Source organism: Gallus gallus, chromosome 6 (assembly GCF_016699485.2).
Source record: "Gallus gallus isolate bGalGal1 chromosome 6, bGalGal1.mat.broiler.GRCg7b, whole genome shotgun sequence".
NCBI lineage: Eukaryota > Metazoa > Chordata > Aves > Galliformes > Phasianidae > Gallus > Gallus gallus.
In genome coordinates, this window is record NC_052537.1 from 18,251,890 (window position 1) to 18,273,220 (window position 21,331).

A 21,331-nucleotide genomic window follows, 5' to 3' on the forward strand; every position below is an offset into this window, starting at 1 on the left:
TAACGAGAAATAAAAGTTTGACGGGTTGCTGTAGTTAAGAATTGCGAGCAGGAGAGGGCTGGGTTGTCCGTAGCGGCGGCGGCGCTCAGTAACACAGTGACCGGATCCACAGCGCAGCCTTCGTGCGTGTACGGGGCGCTCTGCTTCACGACGCCGTGCCTATGCTGAGCGTACACACACGGACGAGCGGAGCGGCTCGCGTTCCCCAGAGCTCAGCACGTGCCGCAGCGGCTCGGGGGCAGCGCTGGGCTGCGGGGGCCCGCGCTCACCAGGGGCGGCACGGGCACTGCGGAGCGGGCGGCTCTGGAGGCGGCACGCCGCACGCCCCGCCCGTTCGGGCCGCGCCGCAGCCGGGTGCGGGCGGGGCTCGGGGCGCGGCGGGCGGGCGGCCCCGCAAGCGGAGCCGAAACGCGGAGGCCGTGCCGCGGATTGGGCCAGGCGGGATCACACAAGGCAGGCGAGACGCCGATTGGCCCTGCGCGGGTCAGGAGCTGCGGGCTGCTGTAAACAGCCGGGGCCGACACGCTCTGGGAGGCCGTGGGCTGACCGACAGTAACCTCTAGGCAAACTCAGCCTGCCCCCGCCCCCCCGTGGTTGGTTTTTTTTTTCTTTTTTTTTTTTCTTTTTTTTTTTTTTTGTGCACCGTCAGCCGTTGCGGCTGGGCTCGGCCAAGGGGCGGGAGCGGCGTGCGCAGGGCTCTGCCGGCCGGGGGCCGAACTGCCTGGCGCCAGCCGCGGGGTGACGGGGGGGGTCGCCGCGTCCACGTGTCCGCGGGTCTGCCCGGTGCCGACGGCCCCCGGACAGAGAGAGGCGGGGATGGGAGGGGCGGTGCCCGCAGCCCCCACCTGGCCGCCCGCGGGCTGCGCCGCTCGGTCCCTCCCGGCGGTGGGTGCGAACAAGCGGTCGCTTGTTTCCCTGCCCTCCCTTCCCAGCAACGCCTTAACCCGTCCCTGCCCCGGTGGGGGGAGATCCGCGGGGAAGCAGCGTTGGGGTGCATCGGGACGGCGCCCCTAATTCATAGATCACGCAGAGAAGGGGGAACGGGAATCGCTTTAAAACGCTTCCAGGCAGCGAGCTCGGTGCTGAGCTGGCAGCGCTGGAGGGCTCGATAGTGATAATGACAGCCTTGGAGAAAGAGGGAGAGGCAGAGATCTGAGCTCTGCTCTCGTGAAACGCAGGCAGAGGGATCATTAACTTTATTTTTAGGCTCGGCTGAATAATCGGGGTTGGAGGTGGGCCTTCTGCCTCACTTGTTTTCAGAGGGGTTGTGCTGAATCAGAAGAGTGCTGGATACCACCAGCAGCAGCCCTTCGCCAGCCCAGGGCAGCCGCGCAGCCCCCCCCGCACCCCCCACCCGGGGGCAGAGCGCTGCATCGGAGCTCAGCCCGGGAAGCGGAGCGTGGGCCTCTTGTGCCGAGATCCGCGTGCTGTGTGCGAGGCCGCGGTGCAAGGCCGCGGTGCCTCGGTGCTGCGCGCCCCGCAGCCACGTGGAGCGAGTTGGGCCTATGCAGCATGGACCTCACTCCCCATTTCTGGCCGAAGGGTGGTTGGGTGAGGCAGGGGGGAAGCAAAAGGCAATTAAGGCAGTATTTGGCGGGGGGATTCCCCCTTTTTCTTTCACTTCCTTCCAGCTTCGAGGAGGGATGGGGAGAGCAGGGCCGGCAGCGGCAGGAAAATTCCCCTGGCCGAGGTGAATGAACTCGTGTGACGCGGGGCCGGGCTGCCAGCATTACGTGTTGTGCCGCATGCACGGCTGCTGGCCGCGGGCGCTGGCGGAGGGCCCAGCTGGGTAACCTGCAGTAACCCGCGGTGCGGGCAGCCGGCGGCAGGCGTGCCGGGAGGGAGCAGCCATCGTGAGCCGCTCGCTCAGCGCCCTTACAGAGGCACTGGGTGATCTCCCCTTCCTCGCCGACGGTGGGAGGGAGCAGGGCTGGGGATTGGCATCTCCTCGCCCACAGAACACGGAGTATCCCGCGTCGGAAGGGACCCCCGAGGCCAGCTCAGCCAAAGGCATGGGTGGCAGTGCTTCGCCCAGTCCCGCTCGCCACTCTGGAAGCCCAACAGGTCTTAAAGTAACCATTTTTATTATGAACAAATAAAATTTCAGATCAGCACAACCAGATGTCTGTTTCCGTATTAGTAGAAATTATTTCAAAAAGTTTTTTTTTTTTTTTTTTTTTTCCTTTTCCAGTACACAAAACAGAGAGATACTACTATGCAGAAATCCCTAAGCTGTGAAAAATCGTATCCTACTCTCAACGGTGACAGAGCTCAGGCAGCGCGCAGCTCCAGCTCTCCAGTCCTTCCCCGAGCACCCAATGCTTGCTCTCTGTGATACCACCGGCACTGGGAACAGGCCTGGAAGATGCTTCCTCCAGCATCAGTGTGCACATGGTGTGCTGCCGCCTCTCTCCTGCTCCCTGTGGGCAGCGTGCAGCCCCGTGCAGGGAAACTGAGGCGTGACATGACACTGTCCCGGATGGCACAGCAGGCAGGTGCTCACCTGGGCTCAGGGAACGGCCCCGCTGCTGCCTCATCCGCTTCCACCTCTCACAGACTCATTTACATTAAACATACAGACGACGCGTCCAGGATACAAACATGCCACCAAAAATATATATATATATATATTTATAGGTGTATGTATAGATATATATATATATCTCAAACAAAGGTCTACCTAAAATGGTCTATCTGCTTCTTAATCTAACAAAAATTTCTAACTCAAGTACATTCAAAATCACCTGCACCCACAGTTCAATGTAGGCAATTAAATAATTACGAAACCCCTCAAATGTTCATAATTCAGCAAAAAAAAAAAAAAAAAAAATCCCAAAAAGCCAAGAAAACAAAAAACAGCAAACAGCTGTCAATACTTCTATGTATATTAAAGAAAGATTTAAGGCACCCAGAGATATTTGCCAATCCACCTTGAAAGTGACTGGGCAAACACCAGGACTGTTTGGTTACTGTTCCTCAGCTTCCACCCTAATTCCAGATTCTGGACCCAAATCAGCACTTGAAATTCAGAAGGAACCCTTGGTGTCAGTCAGGCCCTGCTTTCTCTGCTGGGAGGACGTGAGCTGTTGCAGCATGTCACACACACTTCTCTGCCACAGGGTATGTCGTGCCGCAGGCTGAGGGCACCAGAAGCAAGGAATCATTCTCCTCACCTTCCCCTCTTCACAGCACTGGCTGGAGCACCTCATCCTCTCTGGAGACTTCAAGGAGCTCACAGGTGTTTGGTGAAGGCAGCCTGCAGTTCTAAGAGTGTTTTTCCCCTTTGACACCAACAGAGCAGTGGGGCTGTAAGGATGCTGCCTCCAGCCCAGTGCCGCTACCTTTGGGATGCTGTGAGCTCCTCATCACAGCCCTCAGACGGAGACCACATCGGCCCCGGTGGCCCAGAGCAGAGGGGCCCTACTGATGAGCAGTGATGAGGCTGCGGCAGGGAGGAGAAAGGAGAGGAGAAGGGCTGCTTTTCAGAATCCTGAGCTAAAGAGGGTTACAGAGAGCATTGCAAAGCTGTCCTGGTTCCCACATGTCTCGGAGCAGCAAAGCCACATTGGCTGGCTGCAGGGAGGCTTGCCGGGTTGTTCTGCGGGGAGCAGGGCGAGGGGCCAGGCAGATGAGCTGCCCCCAGAACCAGGGGGATGCCACGAATCTGCTCCAACGTTACCCCTTCCTGGTCACCTCTTATGCTTTCCTCCGGTTCCATCCATGTGTTTAAGCAACATAATCGATACTACTGCTACAACTAATTGCAAAAATAAAAGTGGATAATGGTGAGGGGAACTAAGGAGGAAAAAAAAACAAAACCACACTCAGCCTGGTGAGGGGCCACTGCACCCACGACCCAACCGCCTGAACTCCTGCTGCAGTCTGTGCAGCTTGCAGGAAACAACACCCACAGGAACTTCTTTTTCCCAACACGCCCTTCAGCTGCCTGCCCACGCTGTCTCAGGCCCGGGTGATATAACCGACCTTTGCGCTGCCTCACCACCCGCGCTGCCTGCATAGCGGGACAGCAGCTTGCTCGCCAGGCTGAGCAGCAGGCTGGCAGTCACAGGGGGCCAGGAAGCAAGCTAAGGGACTAAGGAGGAGCTGCGTTCTCTTCCTGTGTTCTCTTGAGAGTGCATCCTCAGGGAGCCGGGGGCTGCAAAACCCCTCTGCTCCTTGCCGCCTCGCTCCATCTCGGTGTTTGTCAGGCACTTGTTAATCGACCAAGCAGAGCCCATGCAGAGGGAGAGACATGCTTTGTAGGTCTTCCAAGATTTCCTCACACCCTCCTGAGCACACAGGTGCTCCCTCGCCGTACCAGCCACGTCCCCTGTGTCCCTGCACCCAGACCCTGGGGCATGCAGGGACACCAGGACATCTGTGGGGACACTGTTCCTCCAGCATGTAAAGCAGCTTAATACAGTGGTGAAGCTTTGGTTTACATCCTTCTCCCCCTCTCAATTTTGGCACATCCTATTTGCTGGCAAAATCTCAGCAGCATCCAACAAAACCACCCAAGACCTGCCTGGAGCTCTCAGACACCATTGGGGCTCTCCTCCCACCACCAGAGGGCTGAGAGGTGGGGAGGGGGAGACCACTCCCCACACTCTGCACCCAACAGTAAGGGAAAGGGACAGGGCTGCGTTATCCCAGACAGCGGTTTAGCCATGCCAAGCATCAGCAGCCCTTGGGAAAGAAGGGACAGAAGAAGGAGAAGAGGGAATATTGGGGCGACGATCACACTGACTTTGGCTCAACTCTTCAGCTGGATGGAATGGGCATCCCTCAGCACTGTGGTATGCAGCGGGCTGCAATTGCCCAGGCTGTTTCCCACCAGCTCCTCCACAGGGGGAGGCAGGGATGAAGTAAAGCAGAAGATAGGGCAGAGGAGTTAGAAATGAGAAAGAAAAGGGACAGGGGAGGGGGAAAGGGGTGGCCTGGTGTTACAAAGGCAGAGCTCCAGGTCTTAAATACATCACGTAAAATACACCATGGGAGAAGGTTAAAACTCATTACCATTATCGTAAGCAAACTGGTAGCATTATTCAGTAGTTAGTAAACAGAACATTAAACCTTTGTCCAGCGTGTTCGGAGGAGTCAGGGAAGGAGAAAGGGAGAAAAAGGAGGAAGGAGAGGTGTGGATGTGTGTGTGACGGGGAGTAGGAACTCAGCCGCTCTTGTGACTCCCATCTCCAGTCCGCATTTTCCGGGCCAAGATGACCTCCTTGGAGACCTTCTTGCGATCGCTGGCCAGCCCCAGGAGGCACATGAGGTCGATGAAGGCTGTGGTTAAATTGAAGCGCCAGCCAAACTCACTGGTGGAGTAGTCGTAGGGGAATGTATGGTGGTAGTTGTGGAAACCTTCTCCTGCAAAAGAAGAGCAAGGAGAGGATGGACAGAGCTCTACGCTAGGGCCCCTTTCACTTGGCCCAAAGCGCCACAGTCCTGCAATAGGCTCTGGATTGAGTGTGGGTTACTCTCTTCTCTCAGCCCAGTTTCTCTTCTGTGATCTGCCCCATCTCATTTGCGCACAATCCAGCAGTAAAGGAAGCCCGTGCTGGCCCAAAAGAGGTGATGACAGCCATAGAGGAGTTATGAGACTTTGGAGGAAAATGAGCATGCAGACAGGAGCCCAGAAAGATTCTGTTTCACAGACTGCACCAATGAACTGGGGGAATCCTAATGGCTTTTCCTCTGCCACAATGAGACACATTCTAGTATAGGTTGAGCTACCAGACAGACCTGCATCAAGTCCACAACAAATGAGGAGAGGCCAATTAACAGTCCTAACGCCAAAATCCAAAAGGTATTTCCAGATGGGAGCAATGCAGACAGACCTCTACTAAGCAATCTACATAAGCCAGTTATCCTCTGCTCTGGAGAGTGTTAAGGTGGGCTTCAGTGCCCAATTACATTGCCTGGACTCCTGCTCCTACTCCCTAGCTCTCCATAGATAAAATCCCTCTCTACTAAAGCCTCAAGAATAGATCTTTCAGTGATGGAAATCAGTGCAGCTATAGTAATATACAGGGATGCACAACAGCTGAGATTTGAATTTAGGGGAACAGATAGGTGCAAATGCTAGGATATACTTTCCTTGGTTCTCAGAATTTGGGAAAATGCATGAGATCTGGCTTGCCTCATCTTCAGGTAGCCCCAAATCACTAGCCACCCTAAGAGCACATCCAAATATGCATCTGAGAGAGATAAGCAGAGACTGCAGAACAATTTTTTTGGTCTGGTAAACAGGGCAAAGAGACCTTGGAGCAAGGTAAATAAAAAATTGCTATTGAGATAAGGAGGTGCTAAGTCTAACAGAGTCTTTTCCAAGCTGCAGAGAGGCTAGTGGAAGCTGATAACCTCAATGCCCTTATGTACTCACTGACTAGACTGGGAAACACCTCCACATACAAAAGCTGCAGGGCAGGAGGGGAAGGGTGTAGGGGAAATGAGGATGCCTGGATTCACAGAAATCTCCATCAACAGCTGCAGCACCAGCAGTGAAAATCACGGATGCTGAACATACCTAGGGCTCCCACGCTGACCAGTGGGTTCTCCCGTGGGTTGATGTTCTGATCATACGGCCGATTGCCAAACATGTGAGCAGCGCTGTTCACTAGCCAGGTGGCATTGAGCCCTAAGGTGTAGCGCAGGATGGCTGGAATGAAGAAGCTGATGATGATGGATTCATCCCAGAAGTACCAGGGCACTAGAGTGGGCAGCGTGAAGCACAGCAACACCACTGAGGGCTTGTAGTATCTGGAAAGGAAGGGACCAGGAGGAAACTGTTCAGTGGCAGAGGCAGAGCTGGTTCAGTCCTCCCTTGGGAGATTTTTTTGTCTGAGCCATACAGGGAAAATCAAGCAGAAATATCTCAATGCTGAGTCCCGTATCTTTTACCCTGGTGAGAAGCTCATCTTCTCCAAGGATGAGCCCCAGTACAGCCCCAGACAGATGACTCCACACTCCACACAGGAGGCACAAATGAATCAAGACTGTCCTTCCTAGTGACTGTCCCTCTCATGTCCCCATTTTCAACTCCTCTTTAAACTCTTTCCAGCAGACTGATGGGAAGGAGGCAGAGGCATGACCTGGAACATGAACCACAGCTTCTCCAAGGATGGCCCAGAGGCACGCACAGGTGGGTTCTGGGCCAGCCCAGGCAGCAGTGGGACTGTGGGCAAGCAGGCATGAAAGTGCTTTGTGGTGAGAAACTCAGCCCGTACCAGTGAGGTGCTACCAGGCTGGCAGGTGAGAAAGGGGTGTGGGAGGGCTGGCACTCTGGCACCAGCTTCTGAATGCTTCCTATAGAAGAAGCACAGCTGACTTCTCACGGAGCTCATCCCATGGGAAAGCCTCAGGCAGACCAAGGACTCACATTTCTCACATGACACCCCAGCTGCCTTCATAGTCCACCAAAGGCTCCCTAGCCTGCTTGTGGGGTTCCCACTCTATCCCACACCCCACTACTCACCTCCGCTGGAACATCACCACTTTGTCAGCCTTTAAATCACTCAGGTCCAGCTTCTGGCCCTTCTCTATGACATCTGGGTGTTTGCGTACCAGCAGCCAGCCAATGTGGGAGAAGAAGAAGCCCCGCATAGCATTGTGAGGGTCTGCATCCGTCTCGGAGAACTTGTGGTGGACACGGTGGTCCCGGGCCCACTCATAGATGTCATTCTGCAAGGCAAGATGAGCAGAAACTTAGGGCTAAGGCTGGAGATGCTCCCTTCACATTTACCAAAGGGCCTAAATCCTGTTGATATGAATGTGTATTAGTCATTCTGTCTTTCTGTAGGATTTGAGGTTTTTGACTTTTAAAGCAGAGGTTGGATCTTCTTTGTTCTTTAGCATCTGCTTCTTTTTTCTTTTTTTCTTTTTATTTTTTTTTACTCTCTTTTGTTGTTGTTGTTTTTAATTAGTTAACTGCAGGCCTTGGTTTGCACATCCTCTACAGCATCACAGGCTTTGATTGGTTCTGTTTGTTCCCCCACCCCACAATAGCCAGTCCTAACTGGCCAACTGATGCCTCCTCCCTCACACATTCAGCACGCACTGCTCTCTTGACCATGTCCCTACAGCTGCCAGTAGGTATTGATCAACCTGCCCCTTCGCTCTACAGTGACATTTTCCATGGGTCAGCCTGCCTTACTTTTCCTGGGATTGCCAAATCTGTTTGACCTGGGGGCAGTCCTTTTTTAAAACTTTTTTTTTTTTTTTTCTTGGAAATCAAGCAATCTTGAAAGATAGGTCCCTCTTTAGAAATAATCACACCACTTCAATGACAGTTACCAAAATTCGCCCATTCATTTGAGCTAGGAAATCAACATGGTTTGGAAAATGTCAAAGTTTTCATCATTTGTATCACAAAACACTTGCTTTGGCCACTTTTAAGAGTAGATTTCAATTCCTCTACAGCAAGATCTTGATTTGCTTAAAGCCATGTATTACAGCATCCTAGAAAGCAAGAAACAGATCTAAGCACATCTCTATTTCCTCTGTTACATGAGAGACTCCTTAATCTCATTACTACAAAGGACTTCTCTGAACTATGCCTACTGCTGGAGGTAGTAGGCACAAATCTGTAGAGGGGCCATGCCCTCCAGCTTGAGCATAGTACTACTTCATCTTTCACACCATGTACACAAAAACATATAAGGGATTTCAAGGCAGAAAACTCAGAATCTCGATCCAAACATTAGCATACATCTTTTCTACAGATCTTAGCTTGGGACCAGCCCTAACTGCAACCTTGACTTTCTCAGGTCAGCAGGTGAAGCCTCAGAGAACCCTCCCTCCTTGGGAGTTTCCAGCTTATAGGCTATAACCAGAGGGGCTTCTGCTGCGCTGCAGCTGTCTGGTCTTCACAGTGGAAGAGCCAGATAGGGTTCAAATTCTCTGAAACCAGAAGACACAGGTCTTTGAGCAGCCAACAGGCATTTTCTGGAGGACGTCAGATAAGACAATCTATGATCTTTTCTGGCTTGAATAGTTACCAGCCTGACTTTAGAGCTGCTGTCAATAACGGGAATGAGGTAAATTGCGAATAAACCTTCTCTTGATCTCGTTGAGAGTAACTATTGAAAGAAAAAAGCTCAAGAGGAATGGTACTGAATTTCCAGTAAAACTTTGGATTAGTTCCTATTGAAGCTGTAATATCTGTCTGTCTCTCATCTTTGTCTATTCCCTATAACAATAGCTCAGCAAATTCTTTCCCTCTTCTGCCTTACAACCCTCTGAAGGGTGGTCTTTGTATAGGACTGGCCAATACACAGCAACCCAACTCATTCCCATGCTGAGTGCTGGACCAGTAGCTGGAATCAACAGCTTGGTCCTTCCCCTTCATGAAAAACTAATTTGGTACTAACAGAGAATAGGAAAGTGAATGGTGTTTTAGAAACTTTTTCAAGACTGGAGAAAACGTTCCTTCCCTTTTCTGATTACATGTCGATGAAATTATATCCTCTATGGCTGCATGGTGAATAAAGAGAGATAATGTCTCTAAAATAGTTGGTCCACTTGGGCTTTACCCTTCTCCCCACACCTCAGCTGGAAAATTACTTAGGGGCAAAGCACTGGCACTTTTCTGTGCACCTTTTTCCAGCAGAAAGTGCAACAGCCTGCCATGCTACCCACTACTTTCTACATAGTAGCTATCCTGTATGAAGTCCCCTCTAGTACAGTTGGAGAATGGAGTTCCATCAGAGCTGCTCCACAGCAATAAAAAGAGATTGACAATTTTTCTGTGCCCATCCAATTACGGTTTTCACTCTAACTTCTTCAGGGCCATCTCTGCTACTTTATGCAGTCCCTAAGGACTGCCCTGTTTGTTTGCTTTTGCAGCTGATGAAGTGCTCTCAGGAGTGATTAGGCAATATCCTGAGGTGCTTATCAGCTACCTGCAAGTCATTTGGGCCACCCAGAATGGGCCCAACCCTCTCTCCTCGAAACATCACTGCCCTGGAATGACTCTCTGCAAGCTAGTGGCATGACTTCAAATTATGGTTATTCCTTGCCATCACTATTCTAAAATCAAAGAAGCCTACCCCTAAATGCTCAAGTGCTTGGTCTTTCTGCAGCAGCAAATTCCACAGCCTGGCTCCCCAGTCTGTGCAGATGTTTCCCCCCCTATCAGCAGGGCAGAAAGAGGAGGGTGAGGCCACCCAAATACCAGGAGAGCATTTGGCACATCCACACCTCCTTCACAGATCCTCCTAAGGCAAGTACTGGAGAATGCACTTGAGGGAAGCATGTATTCCTGCTTTGGAGAGCTTTCCTACCCCTGACCTTGGCGAGCAGTCCTTCCCCCATCTCATTATCAAGGTTCATCTCACAGTCACCCTCTGAAGGGGCAAGGTGAAGGCAATGAGATGGACTTTAGCACCACAATGTTAGATGGAAAGGGTAGGTTACTTGCTAACAAAAAGTAGTAGGAGAGAGGAACCTGTCACTGTCTTGTGCCCTGTATCTGAAACACAGACTCGGGAGAGCACATCTTTCTCAGGACTTCTTTCCACACAAAGAGCAGGTGCTTACCTGGAAGGCCATGGAGTTTGCAATAGTCAAGAAGATCCGCAGGGGCAGTGTAGCTTTGTAGGATCGATGGCTCCAGAGGCGGTGAGATCCAGCTGTTATCCCCAGAGCACTCAACACGAAGCACAGAATGGCTGGAGAGGAAATGAAAGCATTGGAGCAGTTAGAGCAAGTCAGCCTGCATCACAGTTTCAGACAAAGCAACAGAAAGGCAAACCTTCCCCCAAAGATGTATATTCAAGAGAAGAACCCATGGAAAGCATATTCTAAGGCAGTAATATATCAACTTGAGAGTGCAGTTACTTTAGTGCAAAGCATTTCCCCTCATCAGACAGGCTCGGTCAGGGAGGAAGAGTTACCAGATGCGTCTACCAGGGAGTGGCTTCTCCCATTCCTCCCATACTTCCTGATCAAGGATTTCACTTTCCTATCTCATCTGTTGTCACTCTTTTGCATTCTTTTAACCTAAAAGTAGTAGATTATCTTAGAGTTATTTAGGAGGACAGCTCAAGCCCAGGGTTAGGCTTCTCTCTGGCTCCCTTTCTTAGTCTGAGCTGGCTAGAAAAATATTTAACCTACCAATCTAATGGGGCTATGGGAGAAGGGACATCTTCTTGCTTTCCCAAAAGGCAACTTCATCATTGGCAAAAATTTGCAGATTTCAGCCAATTCACTTAATCCTGCACACAGCTCCTTATTCCTACAAGTAGGCCCACTGATAAGGATCACCAGTACACTTGACAATACCATTCATTCCAGCCAAATGAATCTAATCAAGCTTATCTTTAATTCAGAAAATACTTTGCTAGTAACATGGTTGGACTGGGTGATCCTGTGGTTCTTTTCCAACCTTGGTGATTCTATGATTCTATGATTCTATGACTAAAATCAGGGATCTGAGACACATGTAGGGCACTGGTATCCCGTTCCTTCATTCCAATACTTCAAGCCTTTGACTCTGATTTGAGTAACCTCAGACACTGCAGTAACAACTAAACCCACTCCTAGATATTGCAGACACTTGCTACTAGCGGTAGGAGTGTGACACACCATCATTCTCCCTTGGGCATAGGCTGCTATGCCCTGCAAACCAGATTTCATAAAACCTCTGGGTAACCTGCTGTGCACATCTCGGCAGCTGAGGTAGATTTCCAAGATTGACAAGCAGTTTAAGGCAGAGCTGAGAGCAGCTTCTCCCCAACCTCTACATACTCTATGAGAAACACCAAACGGGGAGTCCATAGAAAAAAAACAGTGGCAGCTTGCAGTGGATGTTGGATCAAGGATGTAGGGGGTAACTTGCTAGGGAAGGAGCCCAGCTCCCCACTGTGGGGCAAGTAGGTATGAATTAAGGGTGAACTGGGTGTGGAAATGGAACTGTGCAATCTTTCATCATCTTTAACGGCACTAGAAAGTAAATACCAGGTTAGGTGAGTACAGGCCCTATTTATAGCCTAAGCTCAGGCTTCCCTTTCTAGTTAACCCTCACATGCTGCCCCACAGCTAACTGTAACTCCATGCTGCCTTACCTCTTTCCCATATACAGTAGCTGTAGTTTATCTAAGGAGCAGGAACGTTCTGTAGGAAAGGACCTGGTTCTCTGGCTATGCATATATGGCACACAGACCCAAAGAAACCTGAACTTTTCCTGGGGGCTATTAGCTCTGACAGACATACCTATAGGTTATGGCAGTGATAACTGGAGCAGGGACAGGATCTGGACAGTGAGACTGAAAAAAATGTTGGTGAACAGAGGAATCGGTACCCCGATGATTCAGAGGGTTCATCCCCATGAACGGATGACTATGACTTAGCCAGGGAATGAGCATCTCACGGGGAATGAAGAAGAGCTTCTCCAAGATCATTCATTAGGATGGGAATTGGAAACAGGGAAGGTGAGATGAAGTAGCCCAGGCTTTCATAGCTGCCCTGTCACACTGCCCCAAACTGAAGGACTTAGGCACTCCATCAGCTGAGGTTTCAGCATCATGTTCGGTACCATGACATGATTGTGGCTTTGCATTATACAATATCCAAAAGATTGGCACATCCCAGGTGATGTTGCCAATGACCCATTCAAATGAAATGTAAAGAATTACGACCACTGGCAGTAAAATGCACTCAGTGGTCCAAAAAATGAATCCAAAAACATTTCAGATTCAGTCATGCCTACATGACTCAATAGCCTTTACCTCTTTGTGGCTCAGATTCAGACCTCAAGTTATGATGGGAAGCCAGGAATGTGCTAAAGGCATTGTCACCTGTATTGAGCATCAAGGATGTTTACATGAAGAGGTGTCCCTCCTCCCACAGGTGTCCTTGGGCTTCTGCTCAGAGGGAGGGAGGAAAAGCTACAGCTCTAGATTGTCTTCTGTTTGCTTCCCAGTCCAACATAGCCAGGTTGTGTGTGAGGATAGCAAACAGTTGCTGCTCTCAAGAGAAATAAATCAATAGTAAGGAAACACATGCAGGCTGCGTAAGGGGAACTGTTTAGAAGGAGCAATAGGAGCTGCTGTTGCTAAACTTTAACTTCCCTGTCTGGCAATATCAGAACTTCCCCTCTGCACTCAGCAGAGAAGCACTGTTGCCTGCAAATTAAGCCTGGAGAGGACACTAGGAGAGGACACTAGGAAAGGTGCTGCCAGTAGCAGCCTCGATGGGAAAGCAGAAAGACTTCTGTAAACATTTTGCTGGAGATTTTCAGGCTGTTGCCTAAATTATCCAGGAAGATTATGGTTCAGAAAAGTATCAACCCATGTTTCTTCCACCACTGCAAGGAGCCAGGTCATCAGGGGTTAATGCAAATATCACCATCTGATGTACCTGAGGGCCAGGAAGACAACCTGCAAATCACGTTTTAGAGGAGTGGGCAGTGAGAGAGGAAACTGTCCATCCCCTTTGCATCCATCCCTTTTGGACTCAGTCTGGCAAAGGAAACAAAATCTGCCCACAACCCCTAGAGAGAGAAAGTCTGGACCAGATTTTGTCAAGTGTAGTGGAGAAGACAGTAATTAAAAAGGGGAACTAGCAAGAAAGCCACAGCACTGGAAGGGCTCAGAAAGCTTTAAATATGGTGAGCTTTCACCTGATCAACAATCCCAGCTCGTTCTGGGAAGCTCTGTACCAGAAAGAGATCAGGGGATACAATGCACACAGCAATGCAGAACAGCAAACAATGATGAAGGCAGGGCTCGAGAGCTTGGAAGACAAAGAGGAATTAGCACACAGAGAAATGAAAACAAAAGAGGACACAGTCACCAATATAACTGGTTTCAGAGGGACAGAAACATCAAGGAGACATTGGCCTAGATGAAGAGGATACAAGCAGAGGATTGCTCCTTATAAAAAATACAGTAGGGTAGATCAGCTACCTGACACCACAATAGAGAACATCTGGGGACACAATGATTTTATATTACATGTACATAGCCTGAGGAAGGAATGATCTAAACAGACAAACAAACAAAAACCAGCAGCTCCAAAACTACAGCTGGGAGAGATGCTCTGCCATGAGCCCATGGCATGTGGACAAGTCCCCACTATTCTATCTTTGTGTGTCTAAAGGGAACTGTTTTCCTTTCCTTGCTGGGAAGGTAACAGCAAGACCATGAGATGACAGTCCCAGAGGCCTTCTATGTCCCACCAAGAAAAGGGAATGAGCTGAGGCAAGAACAATGCAAGAGAGAGCAAGGAGCCTTCCTGAGAAGTCAAATCTATGGAGGAGGTGTCTCAGCCCCAGAGAATGTGCTGGAAAAGCTTTGTCTGGGCTGCAGGGTGCGAGAAAGGGTGGTCCTTTTGCAGAGGATGTGATCTGGGACAGGGAGCTCTCTGGAGCCACTGCAGCTCCATTAACACAGGATGGATCTTCAGCCAGCCCAAAACAATGCAGTTCCTCAAATTCCACGTTCTTCCCTTCCCAGGGCACTTGTCACTCCAGAAGCCACTGAGGAATCATGCAGTGCCTCACAGTGGCCGGACAGCCGCTGGCATTTCACATCAGAGCTGGCTGAGGAAGGGGAGTGACTGGGGTCAGGAATAAAAGCAGGGCAGATACCCAAGAAGTGCCATAGGATGCCATACAGACATCCTGAACAAGCACATGGTTGCAAGGACACTGCCTCAGAGACCATTTTGGGGGTAAGATGGGGCTTAGCAGAGTGCAAGGCATCATTTACCTTCTGGACCGAGATGCTCAAGCCCACTTAAATATCTCAGGGGAGCTCAAGAAGATGGGTTGAATGGATTGGAAATAACAGCACATCTCAGCAGACATTAAACCAGTAGGCCCAGCTCACCTTCACCCTCCTCCTTGCTGTAAAGCCGAGGCTATTTGGGTGGGGGGTTGGATGACTTGGGCTGCCAGCATGCTGGTGTGAGGCAGGTCAGCAGCTCCTGCCTGCAGCCAAGAGCTCAGGAAGGGGACATCCCACCACACAGACAGCCCAGAAACACTCCTCCAATGTTGTGCTGAGGCTGTGTGTTCTGCCCAGCCCTGCCAGCCCCAGGGAAACGCAGCCTGTCCTTGAGGCCTGTCAAGTTTTCACAAGGGAAAGGCCAGCAACGTTTTCTTTCGTAACGTCCCTGTGAAAGGCCATGCTGACAGTGCGGGAACAGAGAACGCTGCCTCTGTTTCTGCAGATGATGTAGCCAGACTCTTGAGTCCTGCGGCATCCAGTGGGCTCATCCCCAGGCGTCTTACTGTGAGATGCTCAAGTAGCTGGGGAAGCACAAAGTCTGGCAGCCCAGGGAGCCATCTCCTTACCAGCACAGATGCAATGCTTTTAGCTCACAGCCGTCTGGATGACAGACTGAGAGCATGACCCACCCTGGGTCCCATCCAGCAGGGGCAGCAAGGCAGAGCAAGGGACTTCAAGAGGACCTCCCTGGGGCCTGTCCTCCTGGGCTGGCCAGGATGCTGCTCCCATCTGAGCACTTCACAGGGACACTGCTGAAACTAAAAGCACTGCAGCCATGCCAGCATGTCTCTGAATATGACTGGGGCTTCCCATTTCAGGATGCTCTGCTTCACAGAAAGGCAAGGGCTGGATGCAATCTCTAGATCTCCCCACTGGGAACAGTTTGGCTTCTTGAACCCTTTGGAAGTTCGTATAAAGCCTCATGCAAAGTGGGGCTCCCCAGTAGCTTGGGCCTCAGTCCCAGCTGTCTTTCAAGCAGTCAAAGAAGTTTGGTTCCTGTTCAGGGATAGGTCTCAGAAAAAAAGGAGCTTCTCCTAGCTACCTTCTGCTTGGTTGTGCTTTCCATTGGAATTCACTGCCTGGAGAGCAACTCATTTATTTTTTGAAAGCTGTCACACTTAATTCTGGGATGATAGAGGCTAATTGTGTTCTCGTAAGAATGATACAAGAGTGAACTTTTACCCTCAGCACAACTGTATTTTGTCTCTTTCCCCTCACAAACACATGGAGTCTCTGCAGACTTACATCGGAATGGTTACTTTGGGCAACAGCCTCTCACCAAATACCCTGTATCTTCTATTCCCAGCCACTCCTGAATGGGCTTTTGCTAATATCTTTCTTTCTAACTTTCCAGGACTGTCACTGTGCTCCATCAAACATTTTCTGTGCATCACCTCAGATGGGGCTGCATTCAGGTGTGTGTTACTCCAAAGTCTAGCCGACTAGAATTGCTTTGTGTCAAGATTTTTTGTTCCACTCAGCATCAGGGATGTTCCTGTGAGGGTTGAACACTCCAGAAAATTGGGCCCCTACTTCTGCCAGTTCCCATAGTAAATGCCTGCCAGGCAGAGGACCTCCATGAGCCAGCAAGGATGCAGTATGAAGCACGAGGAAAGTTCCTCTCTCTATTTTGTCTACTGCCCTTGCAGCAGGTTTGCTCTTTAATCATCCAGGCAGTCCCTGTCAAATCCTTCTCCCTCACAGGAGACATTTGCTAGTGTCTCCTAGCTTGCTATGAAGCTGGCTGAGCACCTTCTAAGATGCTCTTCTTCTCAAAGAAGACCTCCACTTACTTCTTCTCCTTCTTGAAGCCTGGAGAGAAAAAAAAAAAACAAAAATCCCACCCAACAACCACGTTTGCAGGTTTTGAGAAACAAGCAGAGAAATGTGCTTACCCCATGCCAAGGTCTGGATCTTTGCAGAAGGGATCAGCGTCAGCCCAATAATGGCCCCTAGATGCAGCAGGCTCATGAGGATGATATTCCTCCAGACGTATCGCAGAGGGGGCTTGGGGCCTTCCTTCTCACGGTAGGTTTCATCAAAGAGATCATCTACCATGCCTCGTTCTGCTGCCACGTCGTCATGATTGAGTAAGTCCTTCTCCATGATGGCATTCCCATTCTTGGTCACCCGTGAGGTGACAGTGGTGGTGCTGGAAGCGGAGGAGAACTCCTTGGAGAGACGGCAATGGATGTGTTCAACCAAGGAAAAAAGGGAAAACAAAACGAGAAATCAGTGGTTAGAAATGCAGGAATGTAGTGATGGGCTGCGAAAGGGAGAGGACTTTTTCTTTCTGGGGGGAGGAGGTGAATGGTGGACACCGTGCAAAAAGTAAACAAAAAGACTTGAAAGCCAGTCTTTCATCTATCAGCACTTTGGTGAGTTCTTTTGCAGGCTGCAAGGATTTTTATTTTCCTCCAGTTTTATGAGTGGGCGGTTTTAAGGTGGGATTTCAGTCTGGGCTTGTGCACAAGCAGACAACAATAAAGGAAACCTTGTGAACGAACAAAGAGATGGGGGAGAAATGTGATCTGAAATATGATTTATTTTTTTTTTAAATCATCAGGCTTCTCCCAACCTCCTGCGTCTTCATGTTACCCCAGTAGGGATCACAAGGTAACGTCAGGAAGCTCCTTTGGAGAGCCTCTTTGTGTCCTCATGCCTCCCCATCCAGGCTGGGATGCAGCAGGACCTCTCGCCTACAGACCAGTCAGCCCCACAGCCCCCACTTCACGGCTGCTGTTGGGCTCCTTATCCCTCCCTCACTCTTCACCAGGCAAACTGAGGCGCTGGAAGGCAATCCCATGAGCTGAGGCCACCAACGCAGGGACAGGAAGCTTTAAGAAGCAATCTCTTTGGATCTGGCTCCTGGCTCTCTCATGTAACCATGACACAACATTCCCTCTCCACATGCTTGTTTGCCCTGGCGCAGTGACAGCCCGCCTGAGCAGGCACGCATGACGAAAAGAGCAGGCAGGACTGACCCTCATGAAACAGGTCACTGAACCCTGAATCACCCATTTCCACCTCCATCCTGACAGCTGCATGTTTGCTGGCGCTCGCACCCCTTCCGCGGGCCCAAGCCCAAGTGCATGCCTGGGCCTGACCCGGAGGTGCCGTGCACGTGGGCTGTGGGTGGTGGGGGCGTGCTGCCCAGCCCTGCCTCCATGCCTGGGGGCCGTGGGCCTGCGCTGCACAACGGGCTGGGAAGCAGCCCAGAGGGAACAGGAGAGGCCATGGCTGAGCTCGGAGCCTGCAGCTGGGGAGCTCTCTTCCAAAGAGAAACCTCTCCCGAATTAAAAGCAGACCGAACCCCAGGCAGCCGGGATGTGTGAAGGACCACCGCTACGCCATGGCCTAGTTTCCTGAGGGAAGCATTAAAATCAGGCCAGGCAGCTTACATGGCCACTCCGACTCCTCCCTTTCCCAAGGGCAGAAACTAGAGGGTTACAGACATACCTTCCTATGGGGAGGAGCTGGCAAAGCCGGGAGATTCCACACATTTGGGAAATGTAATGATTGCTAGGCAGGGAGCCCTCTAAGCTTTTCCTTCTGCAACTGAACGTACCCTCGCTGGAAAGATAAACCCTGGGCAGTGCTGAGCACGCTGCTGCTCCCAGTGAGCCCAGGCACCGCTGTGCTGGGACCGGCTGCCTCCGCATCCCAGCCACTGGCCATCCCTCCCTGCCTCTCTAATTAATGTCACTTTGAGGGTGTGATACTCCAAGCTGCTGGAGAATTCAGAGGCAATCCCTCAAGAAGAGCTGTGAGAAATGGCTTTTAATCCAGAGATTAGGCAAATAAAAAATCCTGCCCGTTCCGAAGTGTCAGGTATTCTCATCTGACATTTTGGCAGGAAGGCACAGTTTTCTTCCTTGGCCGGAAGACAATCAACCAAAAAGACCAAAGACTTGTCTATGCAGGAAAAATTCCCAGCAGAGATCTGGTGGTATAATTAGACGGGTAATACTCCCCATATGGACATGCTGCTTCCACAATAAGAATGTGGGGTTGGAACTGCATTTTTCTCCTCTGCAATAGATTATGTCACAGTCAGAGTTACATGGAGGAGGAGGAGCGAGAGTGCAAAGGAAATAGCAGGGAAGAAAAAAAATACTTCTTACTGCGTTGCAGTGGACAAGTGAGGAATTTTACCGACATACCTTTGCTGCTAGAATTACACTGATATAATCGAACAGGTCATTTCTCACATGTAAACTAACCTTAAATCAAAAGGGCCATAAAACGGCTGTGAAACAGCTCAACCGTTACGGACCTCGTGGAAAGGATTGGAGGGGATGAGGGAGGGAGAAGTGGGCAGCTATTTAGCTGGAGACCAGGGAAATCAGGAGGAAAAAAGCAAACAGATATTTATCCTTTCATGGCCACCGTGACTCCTGCGACTCCCACCATGGAAAATGGGACAGGAACCGATCTGGGGTCTAGAGCTGAGAGAGGGAGAGCATCAACTAAATCGTCTTTGTGAGCTCCCTCTCCTTTCTGAATGACTTTGCAGCTCTCATGTGCACAGCAGATGTGCTCCCCATCTCCACGCCCCCCCCATGTACCCTACCAACATCAAACACTGCATAGGTGATCCTGGCAACCAGACAGCTCTACAGCCAGCTGCAGCTCCAAGGGTTCAGCCCAGAGCCCCCAGGGCACCGAATCTCAGGTCCCACATATTTCAATATGCCCAGTGTGACCCAGGGACGGGATTCTTCCCAGCCTCCAGGATATGCCCCAAAGTACACGTCAAGTCCAAGGAACGTGGTCTGAGCACACTATCCTTGGCATCCATTTCAGGTGGTGAAAGGAATATAATTATTTACATCACAGCATCCCTGGAAGGTCATAACACCTGCACAAAAGGATGGGAAGAGCCACCACGTGCTGGTGACAGGCAAGGCAGGGGGCTGTGGTTTATCTCCCATTCCTCAGCACAGACAGAACTGGGAGGGATGAGAACGCGAGAGCAGGAGCAGCAGGATCAGCCCCTGCATCCCTGGGGAGGGTGACGGCCGGGAGGCAAACAAAAAATAAATAAATAAAATCTCAAATGTTCTCTAACTCTACATATCTTCCCCGTGCCGGGTTGTTATTCAGGCTGTCCTCTGCCAGAAATGGGCAGTCTCCCCACCGTATGTTTGCTCGGCTTTGGCAATGCAGACACAGTCATTCATTTCATCTGGGCAGCCGGCCGCCTTCACCTTGCGTCTGTCCTAGAGACGCTCCCTGCTGCAATACTTGGCTTAAAAACGCTGCGGAGTGAGAGCCCTTTCTTTTCGGAAAATGAATAAAAAATACAAACCACAGCCCGGGCGCTCCACTCCCCAAATCCCCATGACCTCATACCACAAAGGACTTATCCCCTGCTAGCAGCTTTGGATGGATGTTTTAAAACAAGCCCGTATTTCACGCTCAGTCTATTCCAGAGCGCTCCCCCCTCGCCAAACCCTCTCCGGACGCTACCCGCGGCGGCAGATGCCCCCGTTTCATCCACGGTCTCCCGACGAGGCTGAGCGATGCCCCACGGGCGCACCGAGCGCCTTCGCCTCCCGATCGAGAAGTAACCCGCGCCGCCACGCACATACGTGCGCCGCGGACACGCGTGGATGCCCGGGCCGTTCCCCTGAGCAGGAAGCAGGACGGGGCGAGGACTGAACAAAGCCCTCCGCTTACCTCCTCCTGTAGCAAGTGCGCAGGCATGTGGCTACCGTGTCCCTGTCCCTCGGCGGCGGTGCGCGGATGTCCCCGGTGGTGGTGGCGGCGGCGGCGGCGGCTGCTGCTGCGGGACTCTGACTGCTGTCGGCCCCTCGCCGGGCGAGTTGTGCGGCTGGGGAGGCGGGTGCGGAGGTATTTAAGCGGGGCCGGGCTCTCGGCACCCCGGCCTCCCTGTGACCCCCTGCCCGCTGCGAGATGCGTGGGGTCAGTGCGGCGGGCGGCGAGTAGCAGCGGGGGCTTGGCTCTCGGCGTGCCCAGAAGGGGAGGTGGGACGGACCGGTGGGCGGGAGGAAGGATGCTGAGGAAGAGGAGGATGGCGAGGGCCAGGCTCTCGCATGATGCCTGGCTGATTTTTTTTTTTTCCTCCTTTTTTTTTTTTTTTTCTTTTTTCTTTTTTTTTCCTCCTCCTCGCGAGCCGATTGGCTGCGGGAAATTTGGTGCCACCTCGGCTTGCCCTCGCCATTGGCTGCCCGCAATCTGCTGTTCGCTCCCCGCGGCGCGCACCCTGCGCGGACGCTGCTGCCGGCGCGCACCGCTCTGCTGCGCTCCGCGCGGGGCTCCACGGAGCAGCCGCCCCCCGGCAGCGGGGCTGCCCGGAGCGAAGCAAGAGGGGCGCGGAGACCCCTTCGTGGCCAGCGAATTGGAAAGAATGGGCTTCATTGTCAGACAGCTGCTCTGTATTGGGAGCTCTACGGAGATCTGTATGTATATGTATAAAAATCGTATGGTTTTTTTTTTGTTTTTGTTTTTGTTTTTTGTGGAGAAAAGCACATTCACAACTGTATGTCTGGATCCACACGTATACCTGTATAGGGTTTTATCTTGATATACACAAACAGTCTGGAAAACGTTGGCTGTAACCTTTAAAATGAATCCTG

The 21,331-nt window shown here is 51.3% G+C and overlaps 1 protein-coding gene and 1 long non-coding RNA gene across 2 annotated transcripts; one reads left to right on the forward strand and one right to left on the reverse strand.

Moving 5' to 3' along the window:
- The first annotated feature begins 439 nt into the window (after positions 1 to 439).
- Positions 440 to 2,200, forward strand: LOC124418051. The gene is made up of 2 exons (XR_006939567.1): positions 440 to 593; positions 1,632 to 2,200. It is a non-coding gene; the product is annotated as an uncharacterized LOC124418051 (long non-coding RNA).
- Positions 2,068 to 20,563, reverse strand: SCD (stearoyl-CoA desaturase). Its single transcript, NM_204890.2, has 6 exons — positions 20,412 to 20,563; positions 16,625 to 16,901; positions 10,537 to 10,667; positions 7,475 to 7,680; positions 6,527 to 6,759; positions 2,068 to 5,367 (listed from the first exon to the last, which is right to left on the reverse strand). Exons 1-6 carry the CDS (start codon positions 20,436 to 20,438, stop codon positions 5,168 to 5,170), a joined length of 1,074 nt encoding a protein of 357 aa, NP_990221.2. The 5' UTR covers positions 20,439 to 20,563; the 3' UTR covers positions 2,068 to 5,167.
- Between the last annotated feature and the right edge of the window lie 768 nt (positions 20,564 to 21,331).